The sequence below is a fragment of the Cetorhinus maximus genome, chromosome 23 (genome assembly GCF_964194155.1).
Source record: "Cetorhinus maximus chromosome 23, sCetMax3.hap1.1, whole genome shotgun sequence".
Lineage (NCBI taxonomy): Eukaryota > Metazoa > Chordata > Chondrichthyes > Lamniformes > Cetorhinidae > Cetorhinus > Cetorhinus maximus.
This window is the reverse complement of record NC_135901.1, coordinates 34,050,697-34,070,595: the sequence shown is the minus strand read 5'-3', so window position 1 is coordinate 34,070,595 and position 19,899 is coordinate 34,050,697. Positions and strand designations below refer to the sequence as shown.

Here is a 19,899-nt window from a genome sequence, read left to right as displayed (position 1 = left end):
ATTGACGGCAGCTCCGGACCAATAGGAAGAGGGGGCACGACAGGAGGACCGAACAGGAGCGACTAGGCCTTCCAACCAATCGGAGTGAATGAGGGGCGGGGCTGAGCCCGGATCTCCCTCATTGGCTGAAACTTTGCATCATCCTGAAAGCTGATTTCCCTCAAATCCAGGAGAAAACTGGACCTTTCTGTTTATGGCTTTAAACAGATGAAACCCTGTGGGTGTGGAGCAAACATTTCAACATTTGTTACTGAAATGTGAGAACATGATGAAACACTGTACAAACAATTCAAGGGCTGACTTCAAGGAATGACTAGGCAGACAGGGAAAGTCACCATTAGAACAAGAGTCCCCGGTTTCAATAAATGAACGGGCAGCAGGGTTAGGACAGGTTAGGGGGAAGGTTAATATTGTCATCATTCAGAACAACACAGACTACAAAGGAACAACTAATCTCAAAGACAACCTCTTGTAGTATGTGTGGAGGGGATGTGCTGACTCAGGTTTAAATGGGTTAAATGATACATGTTTTCTATTTTAGACAATCACATTAAAATCTGGAACTCAGATTGGGTTATGGATTTGTGTTAGGTGGGAAGAACTGGATCAGTGTATTACTCCAGGAAGCCTGAAGATCAGAGGGACAGTATTTTAGAACTGTTCCTGTGATAGCAACAATCCCATTGCTGTCTGTGAAGAAAACCGATGGAAATATTTAAAGTGGAAACCATAGGCGTGTTGGAGGATGATGTACACAAGGAAGTTGTGAATTTTCTGAGAATAATAGTGAGGGGCAAGGAATGGATCTGGAAAGCAGCAGACACTTCATGTTGTTCCAAAAGAAGCAGGTCTGGTTGTGTAGATGTCAGGTTTTACACAGCACACGGCCAGTCTGTGGTTTCACCCTGGATGAAGAATCTCCGAACTGTACCATTCTTTTTTTATTATTCATTCAGGGATGTGGGCTTCACTGGCTAGGCCAGCATTTATTGCCCATCCCTAATTGCCCTAATCACATCACTCGATGGGATTCTCAGAAGCTATGTTGTCTACTTGGAGAGGAAGGTTTGTGTTACAGCTGATGAGAAGCAGCACGCATAGACAACCACACACACACAGACAACTGCTCCATACCCACATGCATGTAGACACACACAGACATCCTCTCTCCACATTCACACACAGACATCCAAACAGAGACCTACACACACATTCTCTGTTTGTCACACACACACACACACACGTACACACATCCCCACACTCAGAGAGACACACGAGGATACTTCCTGAACAATTGGGTGGACAACACCAACTAAAGTGACCAATACTAGGGATAAGGTTTTGGTGCCTGTGAGGACCACAATTTTCAGCAAACTCAAGTAAAAATCACCCACCAGTGACAGTGAGCAGTTTTGACCATCCAATCCCACCCCTTTCTCTGAACATTAAATCTATATTGAACAACATCTGCGACAGAGGCAACAACACAATTATAACAATGAGCTGTCTATTGCCACTCTGGGAGGTTGTAAAATTTCAGAACAATTTCTCTGGATAATTACAGCCTCTACTTTCTCTTGGAATTATTGAAGGCGTTAATTCCCCTCATATTGACAGTCTGGTTGATGAAGAGAATTCTGAGACAGGTCACATGGAGAAAGAATAGAATGTTGTTGTGACTCTGTAGCCCAATATTTCCCTGACTTGCTGCTCCAAAATACCAGAACACGTTCCTACGTTCAAAATTTGTGTTAGTGATATTAAAAAGACTCAAGACAACGTATGTTTAACACAAATCAGATCCAACTGATTTTTGTCCAGAATATTAACCCCTATAACTGGTCTGGAGTTTATTAACATCAGCAGTAACAGACCCCAATGAACATGGCTCAGTCCTGGGTGTGATTAACAGCAAAATACAATCACTCATTACTCATGAACTCGCTGGTGTGTCAGCAGGGTGGGATGAGTGAGTGAATCTCTTCCCACACTTGGAGCAGGTGAATGGTCTCTCCCCGGAGTGAATTCGCTGGTGTAATGTGAGTTGAGATGATTGTGTGAACCCAGTCACACAGCGAGAGTGCCTGAATGGTCTCTCGTCAATGTGAACACATTAGAGGCATTAGCTCCCTGGAACTTTGAAAGCATTTCCTGCGCTCTGGCATTCAAAAGGGCTTTTTGTCAGTGTGAACTCTTTGGTGTGTCTTCAAGTTGAATGAATTAATGAATCCCTTCCCACACTCACTGCAGATGAATGGTCTCTCCCCAGTGTGAACTCGTTGGTGTCTCAGCAGGTCTGATGAGCTGGTGAATCCCGTCCCACACTCAGAGCAGGTGAATGGCCTCTCCCCAGTGTGAATGCGCTGGTGTACAGTGAGATGGGATGACCACCTGAACCCAGCCCCGCAGTGAATGCACCTGAACCGTCTCTCATCCGTGTGAACACGTTGATGGGACATCAGTTCCTGGGAACTTTTAAAGCACTTCCCGCACTCTGTACATGTAAAAGGTCTCTTGTCAGTGTGAACCCGTTGGTGTGTCAGCAGGTGGGATGAGTGAGTGAATCTCTTCCCACACTCGGAGCAGGTGAACGGCCTCTCCCCAGTGTGAATTCGCTGGTGTACAGTGAGCTGAGATGATCGCCTGAACCCAGTCCCACAGTGAAAGCACCTGAATGGTCTCTCGTCAGTGTGAATACGTTGATGGGACATCAGTTCCTTAGAGCTTTTATAACACTTTCCACAATCTGGGCATTTAAAAGGTCTCTCATCATTGTGAACACGCTGATGAGACATCAGCTCCCTGGAACTTTTATAACACTTTCCGCATTTTGGGCATTTAAAAGGCCTCTCATCAGTGTGAACCCGCTGGTGTGTCAGCAGGTTGGATGACTGAGTGAATCCCTTCCCACACTCAGAGCAGGTGAACGGCCTCTCCCCAGTGTGAACTCGCTGGTGAACCGTGAGATTAGATGATTGCTTGAAGCCTGTGCCACAGTAAGAGCACCTGAACGGTCTCTCGTCAGTGTGAACTCTTTGGTGTATCATCAGGTTGGATGAATTAATGAATCCCTTCCCACACTGGGAGCAGGTGAAAGGTCTCTCCCCGGTGTGAACTCGCTGGTGTGTCATCAGGTTGAAAGAATCAGTATATCCCTTCCCACACTCGGAACAGGTGAACGGTCTCTCACCAGTGTGACTGCGTCGATGAATTTCCAGCTCCGATGGGTAATTGAATCCTTTCCCACAGTCCCCACATTTCCATGGCTTCTTCCCGTTTTGACTGCATTTATGTTTTGACAGGCCAGATGATTGGCTGAAACCTCGTCCACACACAGAACATGGTTTCTCTCCACTGTGAACGGTGCTTTTTCCTTCCATGTTCAAAATCCAATGACACTCAGGTTACGATAAATTGGGCGACCCCGTCAGATCCTGATGTGATGTTTGGTTTGTTTCCCGACTGCAAATCCTCCACTTCTAATACTCTGTGAAATTGATTTAAAACAGATAAAAGGGAGTGAGAGAGACCCACAAAAACCACAAAGGTGGGTTGTGAAATTGATCTGAATGAATCTGGTAATTTGTGGGACCAGCACTAGAAAAAAGTGACCATGAAAGCTGCTGAATTGTTGTAAAAACTCATCTGATTCACTAATGTCCTTCGAGGAAGGCAGCCAGCCAACCGGTGTGTGTCCACACAAAACTTTGGCCTCTATGGGAGGAGACAGAGAGAGGCAGAGAGCAAGAGAGAGGCATGGGAAGTAGGCAAAGAAAGAGCTCAGCAAGTACCTGTGGCTCTAGAAACAGAGTGAACATTTCAGGGACTGTAGAACGAATTGCAGGGAATAAAAATGGGGCAGAATTTGATGGTCAATATAAGATCAGAACTGGAAGAGAAGTGGTCTATAGCGCAAGAAAAGCAATTCCTAACACAAATTCCATGACACGACGATAGATAGGAAAGCAAATTATGAAGAGGACGTAAGGAGGCTACAAAGTGACACAGATAGGTTAAGTGAGTGGGGAAAGATTTGGCAAATGAAGTACAATGTGGGCAAATGTGAAATCATTATTTTGTCAGGAAGAATAAAAAAGAAGCTTTTAAGACCATAAGACATAGGAGCAGAAATTAGGCCATTCGGCCCATCGAGTCTGCTCCACCATTCAATCATGGCTGATAAGTTTCTCAACTCCATTCTCCCGTCTTCTCCCCGTAACCTTTGATCCCCTTACCAATCAAGAACCTATCTATCTCGGTCTTAAATACACTCAATGACCTGGCCTCCACAGCCTTCTGTGGCAATGAATTCCATAGATTCACCACTCTCTGGCTAAGGAAGTTTCTCCTCATCTCTGTTCTAAAAGGTCTTCCCTTTACTCAGAGGCTGTGCCCTCGGGTCCTAGTCTCTCCTACTAATGGAAACATCTTCCCCACGTCCACTCTATTCTTTCAGTATTCTGTAAGTTTCAATCAGATCCCCCCTCACCCTTCTAAACTCCATCGAGTATAGACCCAGAGTCCTCAAACGTTCCTCATATGTTAAGCCTTTCATTCCTGGGATCATTCTCGTGAACCTCCTCTGGACCCTCTCCAGGGCCAGAACATCCTTCCTGAGATACGGGGCCCAAAATTGCTCACAATATTCTAAATGTGGTCTGACCAGAGCCTCAGCAGCACATCCCTGCTTTTATATTCTAGTCCTCTAGAAATAAATGCCAACATTGCATTTGCCTTCCTAACTACTGACTCAACCTGCAAGTTAACCTTAAGAGAATCCTGGACTAGGATTCCCTTTGCACTCCAGATTTCTGAATTCTCTCCCCATTTAGAAAATAGTCTATGCCTCTATTCTTCCTACCAAAGTGCATGACCTCACACTTGCCCACGTTGTATTCCATCTGCCACTTCTTTGCCCATTCTCCTAACCTGTCCAAATCCTTCTGCAGCCTCCCCACCTCCTCAATACTACCTGTCCCTCCACCTATCTTTGTATCATCTGCAAACTTAGCCAGGATGCCCTCAGTTCCTTCATCTAGATCATTAATGTATAAAGTGAAAAGTTGTGGTCCCAACACTGACCCCTGTGGAACTCCACTAGTCACCGGCTGCCATCCTGAGAAGGACCCCCCTTATCCCCACTCTCTGCCTCCTGCCAGACAGCCAATCTTCTATCCATGCTAGTACCTTGCCTCTAACACCATGGGCTCTTATATTACTGAGCAGCCTCCTGTGCGGCACCTTGTCAAAGGCCTTCTTGAAGTCCAAGTAGATAACATCCATTGGCTCTCATTTGTCTAACCTACTCGTTACCTCCTCAAAGAATTCTAACAGATTTGTCAGGCATGACCTCCCCTTGATGAAACCATGCTGACTTTGCCCTATTTTACAATGCACTTCCAAGTATTCTGAAATCTCATCCTTAATAATGGACTCTAAAATCTTACCAACGACCGAGGTCAGGCTAATTGGCCTGTAATTTCCTGTCTTTTGCCTCACTCCCTTCTTAAACAGGGGGGTTACATTAGCGATTTTCCAGTCCTCTGGGACCCTCCTTGACTCCAGTGATTCCTGAAAGATCACCACTAACGCCTCCACTATCTTTTCAGCTATCTCCTTTTTATCCAAATGGTGAGAGATTGCAGAGCTCTGAGGCACAGAGGGATCTGGGTGTCCTAGTGCATGTATCACAAAAGGTTAGTATGCAGGTACAACAAGTAATTAGGAAAGCTAATAGAATGTTATAATTTATTGCGAGGGGAATTGATTACAAAAGTAGGGCGGTTATGCTTCAGTTGTACAGGCATTGGTGAGACCACATCTGGAGTACTGTGTACAGTACTGGTCTTATTTAAAGAAGTATGTAAATACATTAGCAGTTCAGAGAAGGTTTACTAGACTAATACCAGGAACGGGTGGGTTGTCTTATGAGGAAAGGTTGGACAGGTTAGGCTTGTATCCACTGGAATTTAGAGAGTAAGAGGTGACTTAATTGAAACTATTAAGATCTTGAGGGGTCTTGACAGGGTGGATGTGGAGAGGATGTTTCCTCTTGTGGAAGAATGTGGAACTCGGGGTCACTGTTTAAAAATAAGAGGTTGCTCATTTAAGACAGAGATGAGGAGAACGTTTTTCCTCACAGAGGCTAGTGAGTCTTTGGTACTCTCTTCCTCACAAGGCAGTGGAAGCAAAGTCTTTGAATATTTTTAAGGCAGAGCTAGAAAGATTCTTGATTAACAAGGGGGTGATAGGTTAACGGGGGTGGGAAGGAATGTGGGGTTGAGGTTACAATCAGATCTTATTGAATGGCGGAGCAGGCTCAAGGAACCAAGTGGCCGACTTCTGCTCCTAATTTGTATGTTTGTATGACTATGAAAGATACTGTGGGAAGATAAAGCTGGTAAGCCAGCAGCACATGATCAGGAAATGGACAGCGGTGGCAACCCCATTTGGAATAAGTTGGCAGAAGTAACAGTAAAATACTAAATATGGTTAAAATACACCCAGGGTTAGAGACAGAGGAGCTTAAACAATGGCAGAGAGATGATCAGGGAGGGCAGAGGTGAAACAGTGCAATGGATAGATATGGATTCAGATCCACAGTAAAGGAGCCACACCAGCAGCAGGGCCATAGGACCTCACACAGATAACAGAGCGCAGCACTAAAAGCTCCAAATTGTAGATAGTTAAAAATACTCACCTCTGAAAGAATTTCACTCTTTTCCAAGTTAAAATCTCCTGCTGGAGCCTGCAGCTGGAAAGATATCAGAAGCACTGGAGTCAGAGAAAAATCTCCCAGTTGAGGAAATACCCGGGGAGCGGGGTGATGTCAACATGTAATTGTCGATGTGTGATGATGTCAGAGGCACAAACACAGAACATTTGGGTCTGTGCAAACCAGGGATCACCACACATTATGAAGGATGTGAGGGTCCTTGAGGGGGTACAGGGGAGATTTACCAGAATGGTTGGAGGGATGAGGGAATTTAGTTGTAAAGTTAGGTTAGTGAAACTGGGGTTGTTCTCCTTGGAGCGAAGGAGATTGAGGGCAAATTTGATTGAGGTGTACAAGTTTATGACTGGTTTCGATAAGGCAGATAAAGAAAAGCTGTTTCCATTCGCTGATTGTAAAAGTAGTACAGGGCATGGATTTAAGATTTTGGGCAAGAGATACAAAGGGGATGTGAGAAAGCACCTTTTTAAACCATGAATGGTAATGACCTGGAACTTAATGCTAATACTCAGAGGCCGATAATATCCTGTTTCTATCCTGGACTGACACCGATTGATTTGGGAAACGGTCCATACAGAGCATTAGAAAAGGAGGATCCAGATTCTGGTCAATCGAGTGACTCTGTCGGATCTTAATGTGATGTTTGCCTTGACTTTCCCATCTGTAAATCCTCCCCTTCAAACCGCCTGTAAAAGGAGTTTCCAAAATCCATCCCTGTCAGTCCAGCATAGAAAGTCACAATATTCTCTCCTCCTGCTACCTGGACCATTATGGACGCGCATGCGCCCTGATGCACATTGCCCCTATAAAGATGGCTGCCGTTACCCCGGGCCTGGCGAAGGGAGAAATCCAGAGCTTTCGGCCCGTTCTCTGCAAACACAAGAGCGGTACCTTGTTATTTGGGGTCTGCGGTCTGCACGTTGTTTTTATGAAGCCTCCCTGCCAATTCTGCTGGCTCCATTCCTCCTCACACACCCACTAACTCTGTTAGTTTGCTCCGCTCGACATTCGCCCACCCGCTCTAAGCAGCTTCAGTCACAGACCAGCACTGCGCATGCTCCAAGCTCACACGGTCCAGCACTACGCATGCTCATGAAGATGGCCGCAATGCGCATGCGCAGCGAGCTCCTGCTGTGAGTATGGGGTACATTCTGAACCCTGTTCAATTGAAAGGTCATTTTTCTGAATGGGAAATGATTGTTTGTGATATGATGACGAATGGAGCCCAAGGGCCAATATGTAACATCATCAAGACAATTCGTATGACAAATAAAGTGCACAGGTTCTCTGCCATAGTTCTGACTGGGTTTAATTAACAGCAGATTTCAACTAAATCGGCAGGGGTATGAGATCCTGAAAAGTAGTTCAGAGGGGAGAGAAGCTGAGGTAGAATGAGAAGTTAAGACGCTAATACGTGAGTCTGGAAGGCAAAGGAAACATAGGCTAGATAAGAAAGAAGTGAGTTCAGCAAGGCTAAACGGAACATATTTTAATGCAAGGAGCCTGAGGAGTAAGACAGACGAGCTGAGGGCACAGATAGGCATGTGGAAGTATGATATCATAGCTATGTCCGAGACTTGGCTAAAAGAAGGGCAGAATTGGCATGGTTATAGGGCATTCAGACGAGATAGAGACAGGGATAGAAGAGGAGGGGGTTGCAATATTGATCAAGGAATCAATTATAGCAGTGAGGAAGGATGATATCTTGGAAGGATCATCAAGTGAGGCCACTTGGGTAGAAGTAAAAAATACAAAAGGGACAAACATGCTGTTTGGTGTGTACTACCGGCCCCCAAACAGTCATGGAGAGATAGAGGATCAAACATGTAATCAAATTTCAGAGAAGTGTAAGAATAATAAGGCAGCAATAGTAGGGGATTTAAACTACCCAAATATTAACTGGGATAATTTTAGTGTGCAAGGTAAGGAAGGAGAAAAATTCTTAAGTTGCATCCAGGAGAACTTTTTTAGCCAGTACGCAGGAAGCCCAACAAGGGAGGGGGGCAGTTCTGGACCTAATATTCGGAAATGAGCCCGGGCAGGTGGAAGGCATATCAGTAGAGGAGCATTTTGCGGATAGTGACCATAACTCAGGGGGTTGAAGGGTCATGTGGACTCGAAACGTTGACTCTTTTCTTCTCCACCGATGCTGCCAGACCTGCTGAGTTTTTCCAGGTAATTCTATTTTTGTTTTATAACTCAGGGGGTGTTGGGGAGGGGGGGATTGTTGGGGAGGGGGGGGATTGTTGGGGAGTGGGGGGATTGTTGGGGAGGGGGGGATTGTTGGGGAGGGGGGGGGGGATTGTTGGGAGGGGGGGGTTGTTGATGGGGGGGGTTGTTGGTGGGGGGGTTGTTGGTGGGGGGGGTTGTTGGGGGGAATGGGGTGTTGTTGGGGTATTGGGGTGGGGGGGATGGGGGGTGTTGGGTGGGGGGGGGACCTAGTCTGGAGAACCCTGGATGTCAAGGGACATTAAGGTTAGGATTAAGAAAAAAGAGAAGCTTATGGCAGATACTGAGGGTTCATTATGGCAGAGTCCCTCGAGGAGTATAAAAAGTGCAGGGGGGACCTTAAAAAGGAAGTTAGGAAAGCTAATAAAGTGCATGAGAAAGCATTGGTGGGTGTAATAAAGGAAATCCCAAAGTTTTTTAAAAAATATATAAAGAACATGAGAATAACTAGGGAAAGAGTAGGGCCAATTAGGGACCATAGAGGTAATCTGTATGTGAACCCGGAAGATGTGGGTACAGTCCTCAATGAATACTTTGTATCAGTCTTCACAATGGGAAAGGGCGACACAGGTATATACATCAGGGTGGAGGACTGTGAAATATTAGAGGACATTAACATAGAGAGAGAGGAGGTACTAGCGGGTTTAGCGGCCTTAAAAGCGGATAAATCTGCAGGCCTGGATGAGATGTGTCCCATGTTGTAGAGGGAGGCAAGGGAAGAGATATCAGGGGCTCTGGCAGTAATTTTCAAATCCTCTCTGGCAACAGGTGAGGTGCCAGAGGACTGGAAGACTGCTAACGTTGTCCCATTATTCAAAAGGGGACAAAGGGATAAACCAGGAAAATACAGGCCAGTCAGTCTAACCTTGGTGGTGGGGAAGTTACTAGAAAGAATTCTGAGGGAAAGAATATATCTGCACTTGGAGAGACACAGATTAATCAGGGATAGCCAGCATGGATTTGTTAAGGGAAGGTCGTGTTTGACAAATTTGATCAAACTTTTTGAGGAGGTAATCAGGAGTGTTGACGAGGGTAATGCATTTGATGTGGTCTACATGGACGTTAGCAGGACTTTCGATAAGGTCCCTCATGGCAGATTAGTCAAGAAAGTAAGAGCCCCTGGGATCCAAGGCAAAGTGGCATGTTGGATCCAAAATTGGCTGAGAGGCAGGAAGCAGAGGGTGATGGTAGAGGGATGCTTCTGAGACTGGAAGTCTGTTTCCAGTGGGGTTCTGCAGGGTTCGGTGCTGGGGCCCTTGCTGTTTCTGGTGTACATAAATGATTTGGACTTAAATGTAGGGGGTATGATCAAGAAGTTCGTGGATGACACGAAAATTGGTAGGGTGCTAAATAGTGAGGGGAGGATAGCCATAAACTGCAGGAGGATGTCAACGGACTGGTCAGGTAGGCAGAGCAGTGGCAAATGGAATTCTACCTGGAAAAGTGTGAGGTAATGCATTTGGAGAGGGCTAACAAGGCAAGGGATTGCACTATGAATGGCAGAACTCTGGAAAGTACTGATGATCAGAGGGGCTTTGGTGTACATATACACAGATCTCTGAGGGTAGCAGGGCAGGTAGATAAGGTGGTTAAGAAGGCAGATGGGATGCTTGCCTTTATTAGCCGAGGCATGGAATACAATAGCAGGGAGGTTATGCTGGAACTGTATAAACCGCTGGTTAGGAGACACAACTGGAGTCCTGCATGCAGTTCTGGTCACTACATTATAGGAAGGATGTGATTGCACTGGAGAGGGTGCAGAGGAGATTTACCAGGATGCTGCCTGGGCTGGAGGGTCTGAGCTATGAGGAAAGATTGGATAGGCTGGGGTTGTTTTCCTTGAGAGGGGACCTGATAGGTGTGTATAAGATTATGAGGGGCATAGATAGGGTCGATAGGAAGGCACTTTTTCCATTAGTAGAGAGGTCAATAACCAGGGGGCATAGATTTAAGCTAAGAGATAGAAGGCTAAGAGGGGAGTTGAGGAGAATTTTGTTTTTTCACCCAGAGGGTGGTGGGAGTCTGGAACTCACTGCCTGAAAAGGTGGTTGAGTCAGAAACTCTTGTAACATTTAAGAAGTATTTAGATATTCACTTGCATTGCCATAGCCTCCAGGGCTATGGGCCAAGTGCTGGAAAGTGGAATTACAGTAGTCAGATCTTTATTGACCTGCGCAGGCACAATGGGCCGAATAGCCTCCTTCTGTGCTGTAAACGTCTGAGTCAGAACAACATCCTACAGTTAGATGTGAATTCACTGCAGCCTCAGTAGGCAGTGTGAACAAGTGATTTTTCTTTCCATACACAGAACATTTAAACACAATTGTCAGTAAGAATGTAAGGATTCAGCTGATGGACAATTCTTTCGCAGTGTGATTTTACCCATAAGTTTCCAGCTCACACTGAGATCTCAAATCCTTCTGATACCGAGTTCTACATTCTCAACCATCTACAGTTATCGAAAAGTGGGTCCTGTAAATCTTAAATAAAAAAGGGAAAAGCTGGAATTTTCAGCAGTTGTGGTGAAGGCTGTGGAGGGACAAACATAGCGTCTATACAGAGCAAAACATAGTTTAAATTACAGGGCTATGACTTTCCATCAGATCTGCACTGCATCAGTGCACAGACCTGAAACTTAACTGTTTCCCAATCTACAGATGCTCCTAGATGTGCTGAGTATTGGATGTATTAGTGACTAACTTATATATATTTTTACCCATTCACAAGTGGAAACATCTTCCACTTGTCTACCCTGTCAAACCCTTTCATTATCTTAAAGGCCTTGATCAGGTCATCCCTCGCTCTCTTTTCCAGGCAAAACCTTTTCAAACTGTTCAATCTTTGCTGATTGATATAACTTTCCAATTCTGTCATAATTCTAGCAAATATTTTTTCACCTACTCCAGTGCTTCTTGGTCCATTTTATAATATGGAGACAGAGCTAATCTGAGCATCAACGTCACTATTGCCCCAAATTCCTGTATGTTGGAAGGATCAGTATCTCAGTGGGAGAGGGGACTGTGGTTTCGAGCTGTTATTCACCATCCTCTATTTCAGCCATTCTCCCATTAGCTGAAAATAAGGTGAGATGAAATGAGCCAATCCAATGAGTGGAGGGCGGTTTTCATTCGAAATCCACCACTTATACCATCAAGAATAGTTGTCAGGGAATGGCTAGATTTCAGCACCAGGCCAGTGTAAAGTTCATTTAATGTGGTTTCCAAGCAGCGAGGAGGTGAATTTGCAATTCCTGTGCACCTTTGTTTACACATTTTCCAGATTAAAACCTGAATTGAATATCTGGAGTATATTCAAGATAGAACTCGGGGACACTCAATGGATATGGGGATAGGACGAGAAAACAAAGTGGAAATAGAAGATTATTTAATGGTGGAGCAGGCTGAAGGGGTAGTACTGAAGGGGTAGCCCTGCGCCTATTTCTTGTGTTCTTCTGACCATCACTGTGAATCATTTCTATTCAAGCACAGCAGATGCAGCGCCCGCTAAACTAAATCCCAATTGCGTGACTGCTTTGTGGAACATCAGCTTTCAGTCTGAGAGTGTGATCCTGGGCTCCCAGACATTTACCAGTTTAATTCTCCGCCAAATCCCACTCTGACCTCTCTGTTCTCGTCCTCCTGCATTGTTCAAATGAAGATCAATGAAACTTTACAAACAACTTCTTTGATCAGACACTTTACTACCTCCTCGACGCAAGATTCATTTCAACAATTTCAGATTAAAACCACCCCTCCTATTTTTTCAGACAGTAGATGCTGGTAGTAGTTCTGCTGTTACCATTTATCCCTCCTCTCGACCTGTCCTTTATTTCTTCGTTTTCCCATTAGTTTATTTCCTTGTCTCATTACCACCCAATGTTGCCTTGCACCATCATCCCCTTATTTAATCACTCCAGCCTTCCAGCCTGTCACAATGTTCTTTCTTTCTCTCCCCTCTCTTTTCCCTGACCCTGTACTTGTTTGTAAACTATTACATCTATAAATTCTTCTAGGCCTGAAACATTCACTCTGTTTCCCTCTCCATAGAAGCTGTTTGACCTGCTGAGAGTTTCCAACATTTTCTGTCATGAGGTTGGATTCCCAGTATCTGCAGTATCTTGTATTTGGGTCACAGTGGATCAGTTTTCTCTGATTTATCATTCCCTGTTTAAAGGTGAAGAAGGAGCTTTTAAAAAATGAGACAATAACTGTCCCCCTGTTCGACACGAAACTAAACTCACTGTTAATTCCTCCTCAGTAACAATTGTAAACACAAAGTTTCCAGCCGGGATTGAACCGGGGACTTTCTCATGTAAAGTAAAGGTGATAATCAGTGCACTGGGGAAATGAGTGTGAATCCCCCCCCGGACAGAGGGGAACTGACCATCCATCTCTAGCTCTAATTCCCAAACAGAAAATGCTGTCAAGAATCAGCAAGTCAGGCTGAGCCTGTGATAAAAGCAAAATACTGTGGATGCTGGAAATATGAAACAAAAACAAACAAGAAGACCTGCTGAGTTTTTCCAGCTGTTTTTGTTTGAGGCTGTCTCTGTGGTCGCTCTCACCCTTTGAAACCGTCACAATGCCCGGGTGATTGACGGCAGCTCTGGACGAATAGGAAACGGGGACGGGGCTGGAGGCCAGGGAGGGCGAGGCTGGTCCTCCAACCAATCGGAGTGAATGAGGGGCGGGGCGGTAATGGGCTGGGTGTGAAGCATGCGCAGTGCGAGTAATGGCGATGGAGGGAGGTGCATATTTCTGATGCTCAATCGGTAAGGAAGTGAATGGCGGGGCGGAGGGAGCAATGGTTGTGGCGGGTGGGCGGGCAAGCTTCGTAAACATGTTGTGTAAACCGCAAACCCCGAAAAATAACTTCCAGGCCCCCCGGCGGACCGTCTCCCCGTTTGCGCCGAGCGAGGCCGCAGCTTTCTCCCAGTTACAGACACGGGTTAACAGCCGCCATCTTTATTGGGGTCAATGTGCAGCATGGAGCATGCGCGGCCGCCATCTTTGTTGGGGGCGAAAAAATCAAAATGCTGGGAAACCTCAGCAGGTCTGACAGCATCTGTGGAGAGAGAAGTAGAGTCAACGTCTCGACTCCATATGACTCTTCTTCAGAGCTAAAGAGAAGTAGAAATATCATGGGCTTCATACTGTTTAAGAAGGGTGGAGCAGGTGGAATGATGATATTCAGGTCCTGATGAATCGAATGACTGTCCAGTCTTGATGTGATGTTTGGTTTGAGTTTCCTGTCTGCAAATACTCACCAAGGCTCCTTCGACAGCACATTCATGACCACTACCATCTAGAAGGACAAGGGCAGCAGATAGATGGGAGCACCATCACATGGAAGTTCCCCTCCCAGTCACTCACCATCCTGACTTGGAAATATATCGGCCGTTCTTTCACTGCCGCTGGGTCAAAATCCTGGAACTCCCTTCCTAACGGCACTGTGGGTCTACCTACACCACATGGACTGCAGCGGTTCAAGAAGGCAGTTCACCACCACCACCTCAAGGGCAATGAGGCATGGGCAATCAATACTCACCCAGACAGTGGTTCTCACATCCCATGAACAAATAAAAAAAAGCTGTAAAAAAGAGATTATTAAAAAATCCATCACTGTCCAAGAGTTGGTGCAGGAGGGAGGGCTTTAGATTCCTGAATCAATGGGCCCCTTTCTGGGGAAGTTGGGACCTGTACAAGTCGGACGGGTTGCACCTGAACCGGAACGGGACCAACATCCTTGCAGGGGGCGGGGGTTGCTCATGCTGTGGGCGTGGATTTAAACTAATTTGGCGGGGGATGGGTTACAGACTGGAGGTATAGTAGGGGTGATGCCCAGGCAAGTACATAAGAAAAACCAAGTCAGAATGGAAGGCAGAGCTTATATAGTCAAGTTAAGGCACAAGGGAGAATGGCAAAGCCAGATGGCATTTATTTTAATGCAAGCAGTCTTGTGAGTAAGGCAGATGAATTGAGGGTGTTGATTAACACATAGGGGTATGATATCTTTGCTATAACAAAAGGGAGGGGAAGGACTGGCAGCTTAATATTCTGGGGTATGGAATCTTCAGGTGAGATGGGGGTGGGGGGTGTAAAAGAGGAGGTGGGGTCACAATATTGATCAAGCAGTCAATTACTGCAATAAGGAGGGATGACATCTTAGCAGGTTCCTCAAATGAGGCCATATAGGTACAACTTAAAAACAAAAAGGGGGAAATCACATTGCTGGAAGTGTACTACAGACTCCCAAACAGTCAGGGGGAGATCGAAGGGCAGATGTGTTGGCAAATCTCAGAGAAGTGTAAAAATAATAGGGTAATAATAGTAGGGGATTTCAACTTCCCCAATATTAACTGGGATAGACAAAGTGGGAAAGGCTTAGAGGGGCCTGAATTCTTAAAATGTATCCAGGCGAGCTTTTTAAGCCAGCACGTAGGAAATCCTACAAGAGAGGCAGCGGTGCGAAGCTGGGCAAGTGGAATAAGTGTCTGCGGGTGAGCATTTTGGGCGACAGTGACCGTAACTCCATAAGAGTTAAGGTAGATATGGAAAAGGGCAAAGATGGTCTGGAAATAAAGGTTCTGAATTGGTCGAAGGCCGATTTTCATATGATAAGACAGGACCTGGCCAAAGTGGACTGTGAGCAGCTACTTGTAGGAAAATCTCCATCAGAGCAGTGGGAGTCATTCTAAAAGGAAATAGTGAGAGTGCAGGGCTGAAAATAAACCAAATTTCAAAGGGAACAACAGTTTATACTGCATGAGAAAAGGGTGCTGATTGGTTGGCCAGTCAGTTCTGATTGGTCATTGCCATAGAGTAAGCACCAGGGAGCTATCATCCCCCGTGGTTTTGTTTGATTCATCAGAAGGCCCCATGTCTGGACTTGTTCCTTCTGCCTGCAGAGGACAGGTCCCTGTGTATGAATATATGAAGCTTCTAGCAAGTGTAAGTGAGACACGCTATGAGCCCAACTGATAATCTTTGAAATTTGATGTTCTTGCGTCTGTCCTGATGAGTACAAGATAAAAAGTTTTGACAGAATGTCTCTTTTTAGCAATACTCAAGTGCCTTAAAGGGGGAAAATGTGGTAGACAAATGGAGAGGTGTAGGGAGAGAATCATAGAGCTTGGTGATGAGGGAACTGAAGGCACGGTCACTAATAGTGGAGTGATTAAAATGCGGAATGTGCATGGCCAGAATTACAGCAGCGCAGTTATCTCAGAGGGTTGTGGGGCTGGAGGAGATTACAGAGTTAGGGAGGGGCGAGGCCATGGGGGGATTCGAAAACAAGGATGAGAATTTTAAAATCAAGTTGCTGTTTGACCGGTGGCCAAGGCAGGTCAGGAAGTAGAGGGGTGTTAGGGCAATGGGCCTCACGGCGAGTGAAGACATGGACAAAAGACTTTTGGATGGTGTCAAGTTTGCAGAGGATAACATGGGCGACCAGCCAGGAGTGTGTTGGAATATTTGAGTCTGGAGGTAACAACGGCAGGGATGAGGGTTTCAGCAGCAGATGCACTGAGAGTTGGAAACAGGTGATCTTAGTGATAACACAGATATGAGGTCAGAAACTCATGTTGAGATCAATTTTAACATCGAGGTTGTGAACAGAGTAGCTTAATCTCAGGCTGTTCCAAGGGAGAGGGATGGAGTTGGTATCTGGGAAATGGAGATTGGAGCAGGGACTGAAAACAGCGTCTTCAGTCTTCTCACTGTTTAATTGGGGTTAATTAATCATCAGGAAGAGAAGCAGGAACCAGAATGGGCCATGAGACTGATCCCAGGTTTAACTTAGAGAGGGAGAGAAGGAAGGAAGGAAACCCTGGGAGGTTTGGAGAAACCACCTTCATGATCGCTCATTAAATCTCCACACAGTAAGTTTTGGACACAAAGTTAACGTCTGTTATTCTGTATGGTCGGTCAGGGGGTTTCCGATTAATGTTTTGTCATGAGTAATCACTGAAGTGAATGATCAAACATATTGTCACCTCCAGTTGTACAAATTTGGTTAAAAAGATACAAGAAGAATTGTGCAAATCTCTGGATTTTAGCACAGGAAGGAGGGAGAGTGTGTGGGACTAGGATTTCAGCTTTGGGGAAGCAAGAGAGGCAAAAATGTCCCATAGGAACTAGAATTGTCTGCTCTGAATTTCTATCCTGCACTGACAGTGATGACCTTTGTAAACTCCTTTTGCAGAGAATGAGAAGGGGAGGATTTGCAGCCGGGAAACTCAAACCAAACATCACATCAAGATCTCACAGAGTCACTCGATTCATCAGGACCTGAATATCATCAGCCTTTGAACGTGGATGGAGAAAGGTTTGTCTGTTCTGTCTGAGGGAAAAGATTTCAAATATCAGTGTGACTGGAAAGTCACCAAGACACAGACACACCCGAGTGAGAGTGTTCCAGTGAACTGACTGTGGAAAGAGAAACTGTACACGTGTTGTGTGTGTGGACGAGGCTTCAACTGATCATCCGACTCGGAGAGACACAGGGACACCCGTACCATGGAGAAACGGTGGAAATGTGAGGACTGTGGGAAGGGATTCAATTACCCATCCTGGCTGGAAAACCACCAACGCAGTCACACCGGGGAGAGACCGTTCACCTGCTCCAAGTGTGGGAAGGGATTCATTTGGTCATCCAGCCTGCTGACACATCAGCGAGTTCACACTGGAGAGAGGCCGTTCACCTGCTCCGAGTGTGGGAAGGGATTCACTCGGTCATCTAACCTGCTGATACACCAGCGAGTTCACAATGGGGAGAAGCCATTCACCTGCTCCGACTGTGGGAAGGGATTCACTCAGTCATCCCACCTGCTAACCCACCAGCGGCTTCACACTGGAGAGAGGCCATTCACCTGCCCTGAATGTGGGAAAGGATTCACTGGGTCCTCTGACCTGCTAAACCATCAGCGAATTCACACTGAGGAGAGGCCGTTCAGCTGTACTTCCTGTGGAAAGAGATTCAGGTCTTCATTCAACCTTATTGTACACCAACGAATTCACACTGGGGAGAGGCCGTTCACCTGCTCCGACTGTGGGAAGGGATTCACTCAGTCATTCAACCTGCTGATACACCGGCGAGTTCACACTGGGGAGAGACCGTTCACCTGCTCCACGTGTGGGAAGGGATTCACTCAGTCATCCAACCTGCTAAGACATCAGCGTGTCCACAACTGACTGCAGGAGTCAGACTCTGCTGTTGTTGCTGCTGTTAATCACATCCAGGACTGAACCATGTTTATTCTGACAGTTGGTGTTTGTTTCTGCTGATGTTGCTAATCCCTGTAACTGGGCTGGAGCTTAATTTTCTGGATTTTTTGCTGATTGTGTTCTTGGGGCTGCAGCATCCCTTTAAGAACCGCTGTCTCTGATTTTTCCCCATAATTCAGGAACTCTCATTAGAAATTAGTTTACCACAAGATGGGGAGACGGTCCAATAGTGGTATTGTCACTAGACTAGTAGTTCAGAAATAAAAACAGAAAATTCTGGAAAATCTCAGCAGGTCTGACAACCTCTGTGGAGAGAGAAAACCAGAGTTAACATTTCGAGTCCGTATGACCCTTCTTCAGAGCTACAGAAAAGTAGAAATGTGACAAAGTTTATACTGTTTAAGGTGGGGTGGAATGGGTGGTGTGGAGTGGGTAGTGCGGGGTGGGTGGAGCAGGTGAAGCTGGATAGAAGGCCAGTGATAGGTGGGGCTAAGGAGAGATTGCCAAAGATGTCACTGATGAAACGAAAAAGGATGTAAAAAGGAATTTTTAAAAACGGGATAAAACAATGAATAAAAATAACAAATAAGCGGATAAAAAGTAAAATTAACTTTTAAAACGGGATGAAAAAGGTAGGAGAGAGTTCATGGTCTGAAGTTGTTGAACTCAAGGATGTAAAATGCCTAATCAGAGGATGAGGTGCTGTTCCTCCAGTTTGCGTTGGGCTTCACTGGAACAATGCAGCAGGCCAAGGATGGAAATGTGAGCATGAGAGCAGGATGGTGTGTTGAAATCGCAAGCGACAGGAAGGTCTGGGTCATGTTTGCAGACAGACCGAAGGTGTTCCGCAAAGCGGTTACCCAGTCTGCATTTGGCTCCCCAATGTGGAGGAGACCGCATTGGGAGCAGTGAATACAGTGGACCAAATTGAAGGAGGTGCAAGTGAAACGCTGATTCACCTGAAAGGAGTGTTTGGGCCCTTGGATGGTGAGGAGGTAAAGGGGCAGGTGTTGCACCTTCTGCGATTGCAAGGGAAGGTGCCATGGGAAGGGGATGAGGTGTTAGGGGTGGAGGAGTGGACCAGGATGTCCCGGAGGGAACGGTCCCCACGGGGTGCCGACAGGCGGGATGAAGGGACGATGTGTTTGGTGGTGGCATCATGCTGGAGTTGGCGGAAATGTCAGAGGATGATCCTTTGAATGTGGAGGCTGGTGGGGTGAAAATTGAGCACAAGGGGGACCCTATCATGGTTCCTTCCTCAGTGACTGTCTCTGTCTCCAACTTACCCCACGTGGATTCAACTGAAGTTCCATCCCTCATGTTTTTAATCCACCCAGAATGACAGGTATCTCCGGGACACACAGTGCTCCCCGCGCCGCCATATGTACACACTCGATCTCTCTCTCCAGCATCACCGACCCATCCTATCTCAAAGCTCTCCTTATTGGCAGCTTCATTTTATTTTTCACTCCCAGAACCACGATAGGCTCACTCTTGTCCTCACTTTTCACCCCACCAGCCTCCACATTCAAAGGATCATAGTGATGTTCAAAGGAAATTGGAGCAGGGATAGACCATTGATTGACAGACCAATGATTGAGCTTGCTCCACCATTGAATGACCTTCCAGCTCCACTTAACTTTCCCCCCATATCCATTGATTCCCTGAGTGCCCAAATATTTATGGCTTTCCATCTTGAATACTCTTATGATG

At 45.9% G+C, this 19,899-nt stretch overlaps 4 protein-coding genes across 5 annotated transcripts in view; 2 read left to right on the top strand and 2 right to left on the bottom strand.

Annotated features, from left to right (window-relative positions):
• The window catches only part of LOC144697972 (uncharacterized), a 95,931-nt gene extending 88,165 nt beyond the window's left edge, over positions 1 to 7,766 (bottom strand). The window contains exons 1-2 of the mRNA XM_078569924.1: positions 7,625 to 7,766; positions 2,176 to 3,487 (exon numbers count right to left, since the gene is read on the bottom strand). Of these exons, the coding sequence (XP_078426050.1) occupies positions 2,176 to 3,380 (1,205 nt within the window). The 5' untranslated portion in view covers positions 3,381 to 3,487; positions 7,625 to 7,766. The remainder of the gene's footprint in view (positions 1 to 2,175; positions 3,488 to 7,624) is intronic.
• Positions 1 to 19,899, top strand: part of LOC144697491 (uncharacterized) — a 1,380,819-nt gene that overhangs the window by 861,689 nt on the left and 499,231 nt on the right. The window lies entirely within an intron of this gene.
• Positions 1 to 19,899, bottom strand: part of LOC144697517 (uncharacterized) — a 213,017-nt gene that overhangs the window by 78,019 nt on the left and 115,099 nt on the right. The gene's annotated exons all lie outside the window — the stretch shown is intronic.
• On the top strand, positions 13,684 to 19,176 carry LOC144697524 (uncharacterized). Its single transcript, XM_078569557.1, has 2 exons — positions 13,684 to 13,733; positions 17,165 to 19,176. Exon 2 carries the CDS (start codon positions 17,479 to 17,481, stop codon positions 18,151 to 18,153), a length of 675 nt encoding a protein of 224 aa, XP_078425683.1. The 5' UTR covers positions 13,684 to 13,733; positions 17,165 to 17,478; the 3' UTR covers positions 18,154 to 19,176.